The sequence below is a fragment of the Mustela putorius genome, unplaced genomic scaffold (genome assembly GCF_011764305.1).
Source record: "Mustela putorius furo isolate JIRA1106 unplaced genomic scaffold, ASM1176430v1.1 tig00003942_pilon_pilon_pilon, whole genome shotgun sequence".
NCBI classification, from domain to species: domain Eukaryota; kingdom Metazoa; phylum Chordata; class Mammalia; order Carnivora; family Mustelidae; genus Mustela; species Mustela putorius.
In genome coordinates, this window is record NW_025422087.1 from 17,961,866 (window position 1) to 17,981,448 (window position 19,583).

A 19,583-nucleotide genomic window follows, 5' to 3' on the forward strand; every position below is an offset into this window, starting at 1 on the left:
GTCGTGTAAGTAGAATGTACCGCCTATGTGATTAATTTAGGAGATCCCAACCACAAGCCAACTTTGGATTCTTATTACTGAGGTACTTGAAATACAAGTCAGTAGTAGCTCTAAACCTGGAGAGAAAGATGTTCCAATGTGACCCAGTGTAGAAGGACAAAGAAGCCTGGACCTGAAATCACAAGACCCCTTTCAATGAGTATCCTCTTCCTGCATGGTATCCACTGCCTTTAATCAAACTGTTCCAGAAGGATAAACTACTTGACTTCTGTGAATCCTTTCATTAATCAAACACTTGAGGTGATTAATATGTAATTAATGCATATATATCTGTAGAGATAACATATATTATATATACACATATATATGTCTCCTAGGCTCTCTGTCCACTGAGAAGGCCTATAAGCACTGACACTCGAGGACCAATGAGCACACTTAAAACCCAGATCTTGGTTTTTAAATAACATAGAAAAGAAAATGTTTTAAATAACATAGAAAAGAAAATGGGGTTTCATAGATCCATCGCTAATTACAGGACTAGGCAAGGTGATGCTGGAACATCTTATAGTCTAAGAATCCAAAAAGGTACTTAAAAAATGATAGGAACATGTCAAAATAATGTGGAAATCTACTTCAAAGAGTTACAACCAGCCAAATATGGGACAATTTAAGTTAAAAATAATTAACAGAATGAATCAGGAATCCATAAATCCATAAGGATATAAACAAAGAGGAGGGAAAGGTCTTTCTTACAGTAGAAATGCTAATTAATAAATGTGAAAAAAAGAATAAAAATTATCATAATTACCATTTGGGCAATAACCATATCAATAACTATTTCAAGTAAGATTTATTAATAGCACAGATGAGACAAAATGGTAATTTTACAGCAGAGAAATCTGACAGGTACCACCTTAATAAAGTGATCAGAGTTAACATCATCAATATTGAGCAAAGAGGTGTCTTATGCACCCAGATATGAGAAACTAACAAAGAGGGGTGCAACATCACCTCTGTAGTATTTCTGGTTAAAATGGATAATCTGAATCAAGTCCTAAGAGAACATCTGACAAACTCCAAGTGAAGGATATTCTACAAAATAAATAACTCACACTCTTCAAAAATATCAGTTTAATGTAAGACTAAGGAACGATAAGAGATTTAACATTAGAGAAGCATGACAATTAAGTGCAACAAGTGACTGTGGATTAATACTGAAAAAAGAAAGTTTTTCTTTTTTGCTAAAAAGGAGTATTTATCAATGGTATTAATGTCAAAACTGTTGAAATTTAAATGTTATCTCAGGTAATTTTAATGTTATTTTCCTGATTTTGCTAATTATACTAAGGATATATAATAATTCCAAAGCAAAATCAAGAGGTACTTATAGGGCGCCTGGGTGGCTCAGTGGGTTAAGCCGCTGCCTTCGGCTCAGGTCATGATCTCAGGGTCCTGGGATCGAGTCCCACATCGGGGTCTCTGCTCAACAGGGAGCCTGCTTCCCTCTCTCTCTCTCTGCCTGCCTCTCTGACTACTTGGGATTTCTCTCTGTCAAATAAATAAATCTTTAAAAAAAAAAAAAAAAAAGAGGTACTTATAAAAATCCAGAAGTATAAAGTACTCATTTCTGGCTTCACTTACATTATATTATTAACATATTTTTTCCAATTCAACTGTAAACATTTTATTTAAGAGGGGTGCCTGGGTGGCTAAGTTGGTTATGCATCTGACTTCAGCTCAGGTCATGACTCCAAGATCCTGGGATCAAGCCCCGAGTCAGGGTCCTTGGTCAGCGGGCCTGCTTCTCTCTTTCGCCCTCTGCCTGCCATTCCCCCTGTTTGTGCACTCCCTCCCTATCAAATAAATAAATAAATAAAAATTTTTAAAAACATTTCTTTAAGAGTAATAAAATCCTATAGCTGTGCCATAGTTTCTCTACGTATTCTATCATGATTAGGAGTATTTTCCCAGAATTTTTACCTGCATAAATAATACTGGAATATATTCTTTATTTCTTTTTATTAACATACAATGTATTATTTGTTTCAGGGCTTCAGTTATGTGATTCATCAGTGTTACACAATTCACAGCACTCACCATAGCACATACCCTCCCCCACATTCATCACCCAGCCAACCTATTCCTCCCACACCACTCCCCTCCAGCAACCCTCAGTTTGTTTCCTAAGATTAGGAGTCTCTTATGGTTTGTCTCCCTCTCTGGTTTCTTCTTGTTTCATTTTTTCCCTCTCTTCCCCTATGATCCTCTGTCTTGCTTCTCAAATTCCTCATATCAGTGAGATCATACGATAATTGTCTTTCTTTTATTGACTTATTTCGCTTATCATAATACCCTCTAGTTCTATCCACGTCGTTGCAAATGGCAAGATTTCATGGGTTTGTTGATGGCTGCATAATATTCCATTGTATATATATATACAACTTCTTTATTCATTCATCTGTTGACGAACATCTAGGCTCTTTCCTTAGTTTGGCTATTGTGGACACTGCTGCTATAAACACTGGGGTGCATGTGGCATATAATCTTTAAACAATACCTTGAATCATTTCTTATAATAAATTTCTGTCCATATAATGATCACCTCACATTTTTAGCTTTTCTCTTATGCATACACTGCCCACTGCCAAATGCTCTTCCTGGAAGACTACCAACTCTCTTCCTTTCCCTTTCCCTCTCCCAGACTCATCATGCACAACCACACACAGCAAAGGGTATTTCCAATTTTGAAAATTCCTGAGCCATATCTATTAAGTGACTCCTTTGGAACCTTATTACTACTTCATATCTTGCTTTTTATTATTTGGGAAGGTATTATTTTATATGTGACCTGGCCACTTGAATTTTCTTTCTTTTTTTTTTTAAACAATTTTCTTTTCTTTTCATTTTTTTATCCTTGGATCTTTCATCAAAAGGACTACATGAGGGGTGCCTGGGTGGCTCAGTCGTTAAGTGTCTGCCTTCGGCTCAGGTCATGATCCCTGAGTCCTGGCATCAAGGCCCAAACTGGGCTCCCTGTTCAGCGGGAAGCCTGCTTCCCATAACCCCTGCTTATATCCCTTCTCTAGCTGTCTCTTTCTCTCTGTCAAATAAATAAATAAAACCTTAAAAAAAAAAAAAGATGAAATGGATATAAAAAGTTTTCATTATTTTGAAGCAATGAAATCAATTATCTGTCGTACTTAAAATACCTTTCCTAGTCTTTTGAAATGTTGTTCATTGTTAAAATTCTGTTTATGTAAGATACAAGCTTCTTTCTTAATTTTACAGGCCTATCATGATTTATATGATTATTTAGCTGATTTAGACTCTCACAGTAAGTGGTTTTTCCACAAATGGTTTCCTGGCTATCACAATACCATTTACTTAATCCCCACTTTCCCTACTGATCTGCATAACCACCTTTACCACAGGCTAATACATTCTTCAATAACTTTCAGTTCAATTTTAAATTTTATAGTGCTCCTTTTGTTATAGCAGTCTTAGAATACATTTTAATAATTTATTGGGTAAATGCCCTTGTGATTACTACACCTCTGAATCATTCATCCTACTAATAAACTTTAAAGCCAGTTGGTCACACTCCCTGCACTCTTAAAACATACTGAGTTTTTTTATGGAATCACATTAAATTAATAGTTATGGCAACTGATATATCCAAATTGTTCTATAATTGCTTTAATCTAAACATTTTTAATTTTCCTTGAAAATTATATATTTCATCAAGACTTTCTAATAGTATGTATAAGAATTGTCTAAATTATTTTAATCTACTACATAAGTCAATTTCAATTAAATATTGAAATATTTTATATGAGCTCCTTGTTTATTTGTCCCCCTAAACGTACTATCTTAGTATTTTCCCAGCTTAAGGGTACCTATGTGGCTCAGTCAGGTAAGTGTCCATTCTTGGTTTTGGTTGGGGTTATGATCTCAAGATTGCGTGACTGAGCCCCACATCAGCTCCACACTCAGTGTGGATCTGCCTGAGATTCTCTCCCTTTCCCTCTGCCCCTTCTGCTTGTGCATTCTCTCCTCCCCACCCCTTCTTTCTATAATAAATGGATAAATCTTGGGATGCCTGGGTGGCTCAGTTGGTTAAGCAGCTGCCTTCGGCTCAGGTCATGATCCCAGGGTCCTGGGATCGAGTCCCGCATCGGGCTCCTTGCTCGGCAGGGAGCCTGCTTCTCCCTCTGCCTCTGCCTGCCTCTTTGTCTGCCTGTGCCCGCTTGCTCTCTCTCCCTCTGTCTCTTACAAATAAATAAATAAAATCTTTAAAAAAAAATAAATGGATAAATCTTTTAAATAAATATATATGTATATATATATTAAGTGAGACAAGTACTGATTCAACCAAGTTTAACTGACTTCACTCAAAAAAACACACAACACCATCTTCATAATGGCCTAAGAAAATCACGCACCAAGTGGCCTCTGTTAAGTTTTACCTCGTTTCTACTTTTCTCCACCTTGATTACTTAACCCCAGCCACTATAAGCTTCTAAACTATGTTAGGCATGCTCCTACCTTGTCTTGTTTTAAAGAAAACACACATTAAAATATTTAGAGGTAAAGAACCATTATGTCTGTACCTAATTCTAACAATCCAAAGAAGAAAATTTGTATGTACATAAGCAAAAGAAAGAGAATGAACAAGCAAATGTGATCAAATGTTAACTTCTGGACAATCTAGATAAAGGATATAAAGAAATTCCTTTTACCATTTTGGTTACTTTTCTCTAAGTCTGAAATTATTTCAACGTAAAAAGCAAAACAAACAAACAAAAAAGTCCAGTCTCAAAATTAAATTTGACAAATATCAGCATCCCCAAGTTAAAGACGGAGAAAGTGTCAATACAATCAATTAATTAGAAACAGGTGAAGCTGAAGTCTATTTTCTCAAATCTGTAGTTTACTTCCCACAGAAAAGCTTAACATTTCAACATAATGAGTATTTCATCAATAGACTATAAAGATCCCTGAGAAAAACAATGTATGGTTATATATAATCTGATCTTACTGTATTTCCTTCCTCATAAGGTCTGATGTTTATTTTTTTAAAATAAAAATTTTTTGATTCATTATTGATGAGCACATAAATAGTTGTTTATGCATCAGAAAAATCTAAGTCTAATCAATGCCACAGCACTCAAATCAGTTATGTTTGTCACATTCCAGTAAACTAACCTACAATGTTTAAACTCAAGTGATTATATTCATTGTACCATGAAAATACACTGCTAAATATATCATTTACCTGAGAACTGCCACTGAAACCAGGAGGCTGGCTGTATTCTGTGGAATCAATAATACTACTGCAAAATGAAGAGAGAAAAATATGACATCAGTGTTTACATTACTCCAGCAACAGAAAAGGTAAACCTAAAAAATATACTATATCTAAGTCCAGTATTTCTAATTTCTAAGCAAAAAGAATATTTATTGCCAATAATTAGATATCAAATAAATGTATAACCCATAAACAAAAAAATCAGCCAATATTTAAGCAATTTACAAACCCTTTACCCCACCACCTTAAACAAACATACCATGAAAGAGTATCAATAGGGAATAATCACAAAACAAGTGTTACAGAAATGTATCTGCTCTAATTTCATTTTCAGATATGAACACTATTTAAGGAAAGGACTTAAGAGTTATTAGGAAAAGAGCACAAGCAAGCAATCAAAGTTCAGTTAAGAAGAGATCCTGCTACACCACTTAAGGGCTGTATGTCCTCAGACACTTACTTTCTAAGCACTCCATTTCCTCATCTTCAAAGTGAGATGAGTGGGGACTATCTCTACTGTATCTCTAGATTATCTCCAGGTCCAAAATGTTATGATAATAATCTCACATGAAGGAAAATTATCAAAGGAATGGAATAAATGGTAAAATACCAATAATTTTTTTTTCCTTCATGAACCAAAACCTATATACTAGTTTTCTCGCCCTGATCAAAAACATAATCTGCGGGGCACCTGGGTGGCTCAGTGGGTTAAAGCCTCTGCCTTCAACTCAGGTCATGATCCCAGGATGCTGGGATCGAGCCTCACATCGGGCTCTCTGCTCAGCATGGAGCCTGCTTCCTCCTCTCTTTGCCTGCCCCTCTGCCTACTTGTGATCTCTGTCAAATAAATAAATAAAATCTTAAAAAATAATAATAATAATCTGCTTTCTGCATTGATTCTTTTTATTTGGTTGTAACTTCTGTGCATTTTTCTACCTAAGCCTAGAAAAATCTCTGAAACTATCTTTTTCTTCCTATTATTTCTATCTTCACCACTTCTATATTCTTCTCATCTTTAAATAAGTAAGCCTGTGAAGACCATTAACACCTGAAAACGGCAAAACAGGTATCAACCATGATTAACCATGTTATTTACTTTTTTTAATTCTCCTTTCATGCTACCACTATAAAAAACTATTTATATTGTCTACCCTAATGAAATTTAGACAAGTGAAGGTATTGATTAAGACAGTTGTCTATACACAAAATCATTCTTTACTTTAGTAATCAAATAACCTCAAAAGTTATAACATGAGGGACGCCTGGGTGGCTCAGTTGGTTGGACGACTGCCTTCGGCTCAGGTCATGATCCCGGAGTCCTGGGATCGAGTCCCGCATCGGGCTCCCGGCTGCATGGGGAGTCTGCTTCTCCCTCTGACCTTCTCCTCGCTCATGCTCTCTCTCACTGTCTCTCTCTCTCAAATAAATAAAAAAAAAAAAAAAAAAAAAAAAAAAAAAAAAGTTATAACATGAGAGGCTTTCTTAAGGGTACACAGAGTGGGTCTGAATTTTACCCCTGAGCAACTAAATGACTCTTGTCAAGTGATTAATCTTATTTGGCCTCAGTTTTTCCATCTATTTAATAAGGAAGAGACTTCAGAGAAGTGTAAAATTTAAATAAGTATGTTCCTAGTGGAACTCCAAAAAGGATGGTAAACATTCAATAAACTTTACATAATATAATATAAATTAATATCATTTATATTAATTAAATATTAATATATTAATATAAAATTAGTCAAAAACATACAACCTCACATTTTTAAAAGTACAATAAATCAGATGGAACTGTTCTCACAATAGTCTTAAAGAAAAATGCAACACTCTTTTGTTTTAAGATTTTATTTATTTGTTTGTTTATTTATTTATTTGACAGAGACACATAGTGAAAGAGGGAACACAAGCAGGGGGAGTGGGAGAGGGAGAAGCAGACTTTCCACAGAGCAAGGAGCCCAATGCAGGGCTCGATCCCAGGACCCTGGGATAATGACCTGAGCCAAAGGCAGATGCTCAACAACTGAGCCACCCAGGCACCCCAAAATGCAACAAATATTAAAAGATCCTAATTCTTTGTGTAACTGTTCCTACAGTAAGGCTCAATTATATTAGAAAGAAACTTCAAAGCACTTACACTACAAATTAAAGAATCTTATAACAGGCTGTTTTTGATGAAATATAACCAGTGATCACTGCCCTTGCAGAGTCATGCACTGGCAAGACTAGATTGTGTGCTACTTTTAGTGTACTTCATCTAGGGACTAACAGGGCTAAAAATGAAAAAACATGCATTCAACATCTCTGTTCAGGGTGCCTGTGTGGCTCAGTCAGGTGTCTGCCTTCAGCTCCGGTCATAAGCCCAGGGTCCTGCAATCAAGCCCCAGATCAAGCAGGGGCTCAGGCATCAGGCTCCTTGCTGGGAAGGAAGTCTGCTTCTCCCTCTCCCACTCCCTCTGCCCCTTTCTCTCAAATACATAAATACATAATCGTTTAAAAAACCAAAATCTCTCTGTTCTTTTTACTAATGAAATGTAATCCCCTAGCATTTTTATAAACATGAATAAAATTGTGTAGCTGTGTATTTAGAGGTCAGGAGAACAGAGCATTTCTAGATATTATTTTTTATGGCATTACTATTCAGATTTGACTGCAAACCTGAATAATGATATTGATACATCAGTGTCTATAGTGAGATTATACTACATGTCAAATACATATTTTTTTAAACACCCATCAATTTATAAAAGATGTTGAAATTACAGGTTTTAAATAGTATTTTGTTAATAGTGACTACAGAGTTTGAAATTTATGTTCTATCAGAATCTTACTCACTAAGAAAAATTTATTGATGCATACAAGGACTACAACAAAAGAAATCTAGGGGCGCCTGGGTGGCTCAGTGGGTTAAAGCCTCTGCCTTCCGCTCAGGTCATGATCCCAGGGTCCTGGGATGGAGACCAGCATCGGGCTCTCTGCTCAGCTTCGAGCCTTCTTCCCCACTCTCTCTCTGCCTGCCTCTCTGCCTACTTGTGATCTCGCTCTCTCTCTCTGTCAAATAAATAAAATCTTTAAAAAAAAAAAAAAGAAGAAGAAGAAGAAATCTGAAAAAACTTCTTTAATTCTTCTCTATAAAATGTGTGTGTGTGTGTGTGTGTGTGTGTGTACAAAATAATGTAAGTAGAAGAAAATATAAAAAGCGCTGACAATCTAGGTCCTCTTGATTATGGTATTATACCACTTCTTAACTCTAAGTCAGCCACAGTCATCAGATGGTAATGGCGACAATGGCAGAAGCTCTATTATGTACTAGGCACTGCCCTCTAAACTCTAAGGTAGATACTATTATCATTCCCATTTCTCAAATCAGGCATAAAGAGATTATGTATTTAGCCCAAGGCAACAAAGTTAGCAAAGAGCTGAGTTAGGATTCAAACCCATGCAGTTAGGCTCCAGAACCACCATACTCTATCTGTATTCCTTGGGCACATGATGTTCTCTAACTGAAGAGGGGGAAACCCTGGATTTATTCACCCCAACTCACAGACATAATGTTAGGAGAAAAGTGAAAGAATAGCAACCTATGAATATGAAAGAAATTATTTAAAATAAATATCATCAAAGAGAAACAGTTATTTAAAAAAATGTCATTACAAAATTTTAATGAAAACAAAAAATGGCAAGGTCAAGAAAAAAATTTCAGGGTAGTGACTAAAGCTGATTTAGGAATGATACACTTAAATCAAGACAGGGAAAATGAGCTGACAAAAAAAAGAAATCCCAATGTTTTCACTGGGAAAATGAGAAGCTTAGCTAAAAACATAAATGAAAACTATGCAGCATTAACCCAAATCACAAGGGAAATTCACAGCTGTGCAAATAAATGTCACGCAACTACTCTCACTCAAACATTTGCTTCCAAAAGCAAAGTCTATCATAATTAAAGGGCAGACTAGTAAGTCAATTTCACATATAAGCTATATCCATAATGAACAGGTAGTCTAGAGAAAACAGTGGTTCATTCTTGGTAAAAAATAGTAGATGACTACCTTTTGATTGGGCTTTTATTTGAAAAAGATGGTTCACATTTAAATTACCGACAGATACATTAGCTAATTAAATTATAGAGAATTTTTTATTCTGTGAGCAAACTATAGTATATTAAGATTGTTTAAGGCTGAACATTAGGGGCACCTGGTTGGCTCAGTCGGTTAACCCTGAGCTTAATGCGAAACTTTGGCTCAGGTCCTGATCCCATGGAGCCCAGCATCAGGCTCCGTGCTCAGCAGGGAGTCTGCTTTTCCCTCTCCCTTCACCTCCCTCCACCTTGTGCTTTCTCTCTCTCTTTTTCAAATAAATAAACAAAATCTTTTAAAAAACCATTTAAGGCTGAACATTAAAAAAATTAATGAGGGTTTAAAATAAATAAGGAAATTGAATGGACAAAAAAACGCTAGGCACACACATGAGATCAGACTAACCATTGTCATTCATTTGTTCTTTCATTATAAAACTTAGGGTAGAGAAGAATAAGCCTCTACATTTAATAAACTATATGGAGTTAGAGCCAAAACCTGTTCCCTTACAGTATTATACATATAATTATTAAATCAGTTATGCAAAACAACGCATGCTAAGCAACATGTTAACCTGAAAATAATTTGATTATAAATTTTAATAATTAATTAAAATCAAATATGGTTTTAATTTCTTAAAACGATGTTACTATTTTATTTCCTTTCTACCACGGCAGTACTCCATAATATTATAAACATATAAGAACCAAATCACTTGTTCTTCTCATAATGTTTTCTATTATTTAACAAAAGTTTTTCTCTGCTACAGCAGAGTGATCACATCATTTCTTTTATATAAGAACTGAAGTATCACACTCCAAATTAATGGTAAATTTCATTTACTGAACAGCCAAAATTCTTGTGGGCCCCACTTCCACAGACACCTCAAGAGACACTAGTAATCAGTCTTCTTGTTTGTTTTTCCTTTCTGACTTTACCAAACCCTTTAACATTTGATACAACTATTCAAACAAATTGTCCAGTATCAATGTGAGTCATCTGTCTACTAACAGCAGCAGCAGCTAACATCTATGGAGTACTTACTATGTGCCAGGCATTATTCTCATTTCTTAAAAAAAATATGTATTATCATATTTAATCAGTGAAGACAAGTATTATCCTTATTTTTCAAATGAGAAAACGGAGGTATACAAAACTTAATAAACTTGCCTAAGATCAAAATACTGATAAGTTGTAGAATTGAAATTTGAACCCAGGCCGTGTAATTCCAGAATTTTTAAGGAAGACTGCCAAAATGACATTCATTTTCTCTTCTCAAATATCACTGCCCTCCCATTTTTGAACCAAAAGTTTCTCTCTTCTTTTCAATGTTTCATTTTCAACTCTATGATGACTTCCAAAACTCTTTCACTTCCCAAGGCTTAATGAGTTCCAAAGTAAGGATGCCTCCATTATAATACTGTGTTATGCCACTAATTGTGTGATACTGGGCAAACTGCTTCATCTCTAGAATAAAAGTCCCTCATATGTACAATGAAGAGGATAAAAAAACCATACTGCACAGCATCTTTCTGAGGGTTATATGAGATAGCACATGTAAATTTCAAAACCATACCTCATACACAGATATCACTATGATAGTTACAACTTTTATAAATAAATACAGTTCTCTAAGACAGTAATAACTTCTTGATTTTGATGCAAAATCTAATTGAAAATTACCAGGAAATCTTTTCTTTTCTTTTTTTTTTTTTAATTTATTTATCCGACAGAGAGAGGGATCACAAGTAGGCAGAGAGGCAGGCAGAGAGAGAGAGGAGGAAGCAGGCTCCCTGCTAAGCAGAGAGCCCGATGCAGGACTCGATCCCAGGACCCTGAGATCATGACCTGAGCCGAAGGCAGCGGCTTAACCCACTGAGCCACCCAGGCGCCCCCAGGAAATCTTTTCTAATACACTCTCAGACTCTTTACAAAGAGACAGTACTATTACTCATCTTCGTATTTGAAAGAACTTCATCATGATATTTTACAACAAACTTTGTGAAAATAAACACTGCTGACACCAAAGGCCTTTTTAGCAATACATAGTTCGGCTTTTAAAAATATTGGGCTCAAAAAGATTACATAAAACTTCAATTCCTAAAACCTAAAACTCTAAAAATCACATACTTTTGTGACTTATTTGAAAGTAAAACTTGTCCTGACAGATCTGTTATCATTTCACTATGAACATTCATGTTTCAATGCTAAATTTTTTAAAAATTTTTTTTAAGATTTATTTATTTATTTGACAGAGAGAGAGATCACAAGTAGACGGAGAGGCAGGCAGAGAGAGAGAGAGGGAAGCAGGCTCCCTGCTGAGCAGAGAGCCTGATGCAGGACTCGATCCCGGGACCCTGAGATCATGACCTGAGCCGAAGGCAGCGGCCTAACCCACTGAGCCACCCAGGCGCCCCTCAATGCTAAAATATTAATGTGCCTGATTATGTGGAACGGTCTCTTATTCTTCCATCAGTAACATATAATAATTATGGAGCAGTGGGTGGGAGACAGAGAGAACACTAAATACTCAAACACTTCTGACTCCAAAGGTTTCAAAAAATGTGATAGGAACCTATGTATCTTACAGCTTGGATTTACGTGAGAAATGCAACTTCAGTAGTAAAATTACTGGGTTCCAGATTACATATCTATGGCCTCTAGGAAAAAGAAGAAATTCAGTTTGTTTTTAAAAAATCAGATGTTACTACAGTATTTCAGAACTCCAGAAAAATGCTCCCCAATACCCTTATTAATTGTCCTTTTTAAATTATACATGGCTAGGAAGGATTATAGTAACACAGTGCATATGGGTACTATATGAACCTAATATTTATACTGCCTTTTAAAATGTCCATAACTCCATAATTATTCCTAAAGTTGAAAAAGAAAAGCAAAAGGGCAACCTATTTTAAAGTTTTCTTTATAACAACAGTTTACTTACTGCTGGCAGATATAAAAAGCAAGTATGACGAAAAATGTCTGAAAAACAGAATAGGTCTAAATCTATTGCTTGCTGCCTCTGGAATTCTCCTTGGTAGAATTTAAAAAAAAAAAAAAAAAAAAAAAGATTAAGCTCTAAAGAATAAGACTGATGAGACTGATCCGCCTCCAAAACTAGTGAAAGTCGCAGTTTGTTAGGCTAAGTGCAATGTTTAACCACTTTATATTCTACTACCACTTACTAGTAAGGGGAAACAGTTCAAAATTTAGTTATAATTCACACAGGAGGGCGCCTGGGTGGCTCAGTGGGTTAAGCCGCTGCCTTCGGCTCAGGTCAAGTCCCGCATCGGGCTCTCTGCTCAGCGGAGAGCCTGCTTCCCTCTCTCTCTCTCTGCCTGCCTCTCCTTCTACTTGTGATTTCTCTCTGTCAAATAAATAAATAAAAATCTTTAAAAAAAAATAATAATAATAATAATTCACACAGGAGATATTTTTAATTATCAAATGATACAGAAAACACAAATGTTAGTGTTACAAAAGCCCAGTTATCTGAAATAACCTTAGAAAAGGCTTTTAAGGCAAAGAAAGGAGGAAAAAGCATTCCAAAAACTTAAGATTCAAAGGTAGAGGGGCTGAAGAACAGGGAAAATATGCTAGAACTTGCATAGGTGAAAGACCATAAACAGCAGAAACAAAAAATGGTACCAGCACTTAAAATTTTATGCTTTATTCAGTCACCCTTATAACTAAAACAGGGTTACCAGGTATTCTGACAATTTTCCCAACCTCCCCCATCCCAGACCTCCCACAATCAAGGTATACCTAAAATAATCAAAGAGGTGAAAAGTTTCCTATATGACTAATCTGACAAGACAAAAAGAGGATCTAATCACAGTCTATCAATAAAATCAACAAGAAATGGTTGGTATATATTAATCAATACTCAGCTTCCCACCCAAAGCTTTATTTTAACTTCCCTGACTCTCTCAAGTCCAGAAATTTGATTTCAGGTATTTTGTTTTGTTTTGTTTTCAGGTGTTTCTACGACATTAGAGAAAAATACATAACTTCACATAGTTGAGAGTAAACAGAAATCTTTATTTTATCCTCTCCAAAAGGTGAAATAAGCTAAAGATATAAAACATTAGTATTAAATATTGGAGCTTTCTTTAATGAAAAAACTTGTATCTGATTTAAAGGTTTACTTAGACACATCTCAGTAATACAGACATATTCACTACCTACTAAACCAATGTTTACATATTTTTAAAGTATGATTCCCCCAAACTTGCATTTAAATCTCTGGGATCCACCACACAAAACGAATGATGAAATTTGGAGTTAGGGTTCAAAAATCTTCATAACAAACAAGAATCTTAGTTAAAACTTATACACACTGGAATTTGGCCTATTCACACCTTAGATTTCAGAACTGAAATACACTGTTATCACCATTAAGTGATGACAAATTATACTTTATAACAAGAACTCAAAAGTGCTTTTAAAAAAATCCTGAAATGCCTACAAATCAAATATAAATACCACAACTTCAGAGTTAAAAGCCTTTTGATTATTTTAATTTTGGGAATCAAAGTCTTATTCACATATTCTAAGCAGAAAAATTCATTTGCCAGCATAACATATTTTACATCCTAAAGCTATGTAATCATGAGAGTAGGATTCTAGGGGCTATCATATTCACAACTGTATATCCAGTCCCTATAAGAAGGGACTGTTAAACATGTCTTATATGCTCTCCAAAGCTGGCTGAGTGACTGAAGAATAAACTCTTCAGACATTCTTTTTTTTTTTTTTCTAAGATTTTATTTATTTATTTGACAGACAAGAGATCAGAAGTGGGCAGAGAGGCAGCCAGAGAGAGAGGGTATAAACAGGCCCTCTGCTGACATCATGACCTGAGCAGAAGGCGGAGGCTTAACCTACTGTGCCACCCAGGCACCCACTCTTCAGACATTCTAAATAAAGAAACTGCAAAGTTTCAGAAAAGATTTTCATAACTTGCTAATTCTCTACTACCTATCAATTTAATGAGAAATTGCAGATGTGGGACACCTAGGTGGCTCAGTCTGTTAAGCACCTGCATTTGGCTTGGGTCATGATCCCAGAGTCCTGGGATTGAGCCCCACATCAGGCTTCTTACTCAGTAGGGAGACTGCTTCTCCCTCTGCCACTCCCCTGCTTATGAGCTAGATGTCTCTCTCTCTCCCAGAAAAATAAATGAATAAAATCTTTAAAAAAAGAAAGAAAGAAAGAAAGAAACTGCAGGTGAATGAAGAGTACTGCTATATTAATTGACAAGGAAGTTTTTCTGCATTTTGTTTCTTTTTGTTTTAGCTCAAGTTGAAAATTCTGTAAGATTTTCAATGTCCTCCATCTCCTATGACTTTAATTTCAACTCCTTTGCACAATACAGCACCTAGGTGAGGCAAGTAACTCCTCAGTACTCCCAACAATTAAACAATCAACTACTGGTTTTACTATGGCTCCCACACCATATATAAACATCACTAAAACACAGCAACACATCATTTATATTCAAAAGTCCTTGATGCAAGTATAGCAGAGATTTGTTAAGATTCACCTAGTCTGGGGCGCCTGGGTAGCTCAGGGCATGATATCCTGGGATCGAGCCCCGCATCTGGCTCTCTGCTCAGCAAGGAGTCTGCTTCCCCCACCCCTGCCTGCCTCTCTGCCTACTTGTGATGTCTCTCTCTCTTTCTCTCTGTCACATAAATAAATAAAATCTTTAAAAAAAGAAAAAAGATCCACCTAATTTTGGAGATACGAATAAAGTGTCAGCCTGTGTGTGGAGAATTTCCTGTATTGTTACAATTTCCCTCTTGAATAAAGGAAATATAGACTAAATAAAACCTCTTTAGGTTTATGTAGGAAGATTTGTTTAAAACAGATAACTACAGACATACCTGTAAGGATTAGAGTTAGACTTGACCACAAAAACATTTCAATTCCTGGGGTGCCTAGGTGGCTCAGTTGATTAAGGGTCTGGGTCATGGGACCAAGCCTTGTGTTGAGCTCTACGCTCAGAACAGAGTCTCCTTAAGATTCTCTCCCTCTACCTTTCCCTCTGCCCCTCCCCACACTGGTCAGCTTTCTAAATAAATAAATAAAATCTTTTAATTAAAATTTTTCAATTCCTGGGGCACCTGGGTGGCTCAGTCAAGCCTCTGCCTTCAGCTCAGGTCATGAGTCCAAGATTCTGGGATCAAGCCCTGCATCAGGCTCCCTGCTCTACCGGAAACCTGCTTCTCCTCTCCCACTCCCCCTGCTTGTGTTCCCTCTCTCGCTGTCTCTCTGTCAAATAAATAAATAAAATCTTTAAAAAAAAAAGAAAGAAAGAAAGAAAATTTCGACTCCTGTATTTTTAAAAAAGTTTTCTCCCCAAGTAAAATAAAGCAACTGAACTAATAATAAATGCCAAAAGTACCAAGAACTTAAGCATTAATATCTGAAGAAAGATCCATTAACACCGGGTCATAATCCAGCCAAAGACATAATATACAAGAATTAAGAATGGGGCGGGGGGAGCACCTGAGTGGCACAGTCAGTTAAGCATTTGACTCTTGGTTTTGGTTGAGGTCCTGATTTCAGGGCCATCCAAAACCACCACCCACCACCACACAGTTTTTTTCTTTTTATGACTGTAGATAAATATAATTGCATAAGTAAACATAATCGTTCACTGACACAGTTGAGCTAAAGAAGAATTTCATAATCTAGTCCACACCCTTTATGAAATACCAAATTCCTTGAATTTCATTAGTTTACTCAAATTATAAAATACACAAATTCACAAAGTATTAACTCACAATGCTATGTATATATTCTTAATAATAGATAATTTTAACATTGATAAAATGACCCTTTGCTTTTCCTTCCTATTATGACTACATTTTGATTCAACTGGACCTTTGTCAATAGAAACACAAATTAAAGGTAAGTCTCAAAAAATCTGTTAAAAGTAGTTAAATAAAAGCAAAAGTGTATTCCATAAAGTCTTACCTCCTTTTTATTTATAAACCTCCCTCTTCTACACGACAGACAACCTTAACAATTCAAATTTTAAACTTATTAAATATGTCTTTCAAAAAAATTAATTAAATTCATGATTAACATAAAGTTTCTTATGGGAAATGCCTGGGTGGCTCAGTCAGTTAAACATCTGCCTTCAGCTCAGGTCACGATCCCATGGTCCTGGGATCTAGTCCCACACCAGGCTCCGTGCTCAGTGGGGACCCTGCTTCGCTCTGCCTACTGCTCCTCCTGCTTGTGCGTGTGTGTGCTCTAACAAATAAATAAATAAAATCTTTAAAAAAAAAAAAAAAGAATTCTCTTATGGGTAAAAGGATTTTAAGGATTGGAGAGTCTAAGTCAGAAAATTTTATTTACTGTATTTCCACTGTATTTATTATTTTATCATAGGAAGACAAAAGTTATTCTGCAAATTTAATTCCAGTAACTATCTGGATCACATTAAAGCATATCTACCTTAAGAAGATAGAGAAGTTTAAACTAATACGTTATCTCCAAACTAAGTTATTTAAAGTTCTGAAAACACAAAAGCGAGAGACTAAAAATTGATGACTCTGAAATACTTGCTTAAAGACAAAGAATTTTAACACAATCATTTCTAAGACAGAAAACACATGAATGAGAAGCATTTAAAAATTTACAAGCATAATTACTGATCATGGCTTTAAGAAAGATTTAAAATCTAAATTTTAGATATTAGATTTTTTGGTCCAAGAATGTTTTAACCTAAAAATCATCTCTATCTTTATCAATAAGAAATCTGAACAAATGTTTCATTTTAATACTTTGAGTTAAAGTTAAAAATTAATATCCTCTGTGCATATTTTTTTTAAAAGATTTTATTTATTTATTTGATAGAAAGAGATCACAAGTAGGCAGAGAGGCAGGCAGAGAGAGAGAGAGGAGGAAGCAGGCTCCCCGCTGAGCAGAGAGCCTGATGCGGGACTCGATCCCAGGACCCTGAGATCATGACCCGAGCTGAAGGCAGCGGCTTAACCCACTGAGCCACCCAGGCAATCTCCTCTGTGCATATTAATAATATATTTATATCATATATTAATAATCCTCTGAAAGAGTATATTAAGATAGATATGCTGATACTACCAGATAAAAGGACCAATCCCATTTGGCAAAAAGTAAAAAAGACCTGCTTGCCTACTATTCTCTAACTCATAATTTGACACATATAGTTATGCAACACCAAAGTACAAACTGCAGCTCACTATGAATTGTGGAGACTTCCTCCCTCATAATCTAAAGCAGAATGAAAAAAGCCCTGAAAACAGCAATCTTAAATTAATTCTGATAAGAGAAATCTGTAATGGATGAAGGTTTCAAAGTGTTAAAAAAAAAAAAATTCAACTGATTTTATGAAGAAAAAATCACACACCAACTCCCTCCCCCTCAACCACACTCTAATGAAGCCTGGCTAACAGCTTTTGTTCTGTTGTTTTTTAAAGATTGCATAAGTTTAATTATTAAGTATACTAAAGGTCATGCTTCAGTCAAAAGCTAACAAAATAATAAAAATTAAATAAAATTCAAGGTTATATATACTTCTAATCAAAAATATATTTTAGGGGTGCCTGAGTGGCTCAGTGGGTTAAAGCCTCTCCCTTCAGCTCAGGCCATGATCCCGGGGGTCCTGGGATCGAGCTCCACCTCGGGTTCTCTACTCAGCGGGGAGCCTGCTTCCCCTTCTCTCTCCGACTGCCTCTTTGCCTACTTGTGATCTCTGTCAAATAAATAAATAAGATCTTTAAAAAAAAAAAGCAAATTTAAATCCTAATCTGTATAAATGCTCATATAAAAATTAAGGAGTTAAGAAAAACTAAAGTCATAGAATTACAGTGAACAAAATAAATATATTTTGTTTTAAGTGTTTAATTCTATCGCCTCCTTCGTTTCTCCCCTTCAGTCTTTAGGGAAATGGTCTATCAAAAAAGAACAGAGAAGAATTTACCCTTGGTTGGATTCTTGGGCAATGGGGGGAGGGGAGGGCCACTTTGGGAAGGGAGAACTATGTAAGAGATGAATCCAGAAATCTCCAGGCAAAAGGGACAAGGTATAAGTAAAGGTATTTTAACATCCTGTTTCAGGAGTTAAATTTAATTCCAAAGCACATAAAAAGATACGGAAGGCCATGCAAAAGAGCTGAATCTAAACCAACTTACATGCAGTGGAAAGCCACTGAAGGTTTTTAAGCAGGAAAGAAACATGATCAGATTTCTGGCAATACACTGCAAGAGGATAGTTAAAAAGCCATTGCTAGATTCCATGTGAGGGTCTAAACAGCAGGAAGAGAATACATACTATATGAAAATTAGAACTAATCATGGTATACAGAAGATAGAATCCTAGGGAGAGTAGAGTTAGAGAAAACAGTTACGTCTTTTGTTTTTCTTCTCATTTAAATACGTAATCTAATCATTAACTTAGAATCTACTTAAGGAATTCAATGACCAGACATATAAAGAGGTCCTCATTACAGAATAACTGCAATAACAAAAAGCAAAACTGTCTTACATTTAAATAATCAAGTTAATAATTATGGGGGAACAAAGTTACTATGACTGGAACTACATACTATTTCTTAAAAATAAAGAAAAATAAAATATTGATAGTATAACATAACATGTTTAATTTCACATCTTAATCTTAAGGGTCATTTCCTAAGAGTCTTTTAGGGCTACATCGTTTTTCCCAAGTGTCTCTCTCAAACCTTGATATTCAAATTACTTGTTCCACGAAAATATCAAAATACTTTTTAAGTCCTATGTTTGCCTGTTTTCATTTCTTCAACTACCAAGTTAACTCAGCCAGAACCTTATCTGACAACAGCTTTGCGTAGGATTTTAGCAGTTCTCTGACAAAGTTTTCATAGACTTTATGAAATCCTGAATCTTTTGTAAGATCTGTTACTTTAAAAAAAAAAAAAGAAAGAATTCATTTGACAGAGAGAGAAAGAGGGAGAGAGCAGGCAGAGCACCCACTGAGCAGAGAGCCCAATGACAGACTTGATCTCAGGACCCTGGGATTATGACCTGAGCCAAAGGCAGACCCTTAACCAATTGAGCCACTCAGATACCCCTGCTTATTTTATTTTATAATCAACCATTTCTCATCTCTTCCTTCAATAAAATCCTAATCTAAGACATGATCTCCTCTCTTCTAGACTCTACTTGCTTCCT

At 35.7% G+C, this 19,583-nt stretch overlaps 1 protein-coding gene across 3 annotated transcripts in view; it reads right to left on the reverse strand.

Annotated features, from left to right (window-relative positions):
* COP1 (COP1 E3 ubiquitin ligase) overlaps window positions 1–19,583 on the reverse strand; it is a 247,250-nt gene that overhangs the window by 161,416 nt on the left and 66,251 nt on the right. For all 3 annotated transcript variants that reach the window (XR_006603576.1, XM_045069660.1, XM_045069659.1), the window contains exon 9: window positions 5,276–5,333. Coding sequence is in view for 2 of the 3 variants with exons in the window: in XM_045069660.1 (XP_044925595.1) it covers window positions 5,276–5,333 (58 nt within the window). In the remaining variant the exon portion in view is untranslated. The remainder of the gene's footprint in view (window positions 1–5,275; window positions 5,334–19,583) is intronic.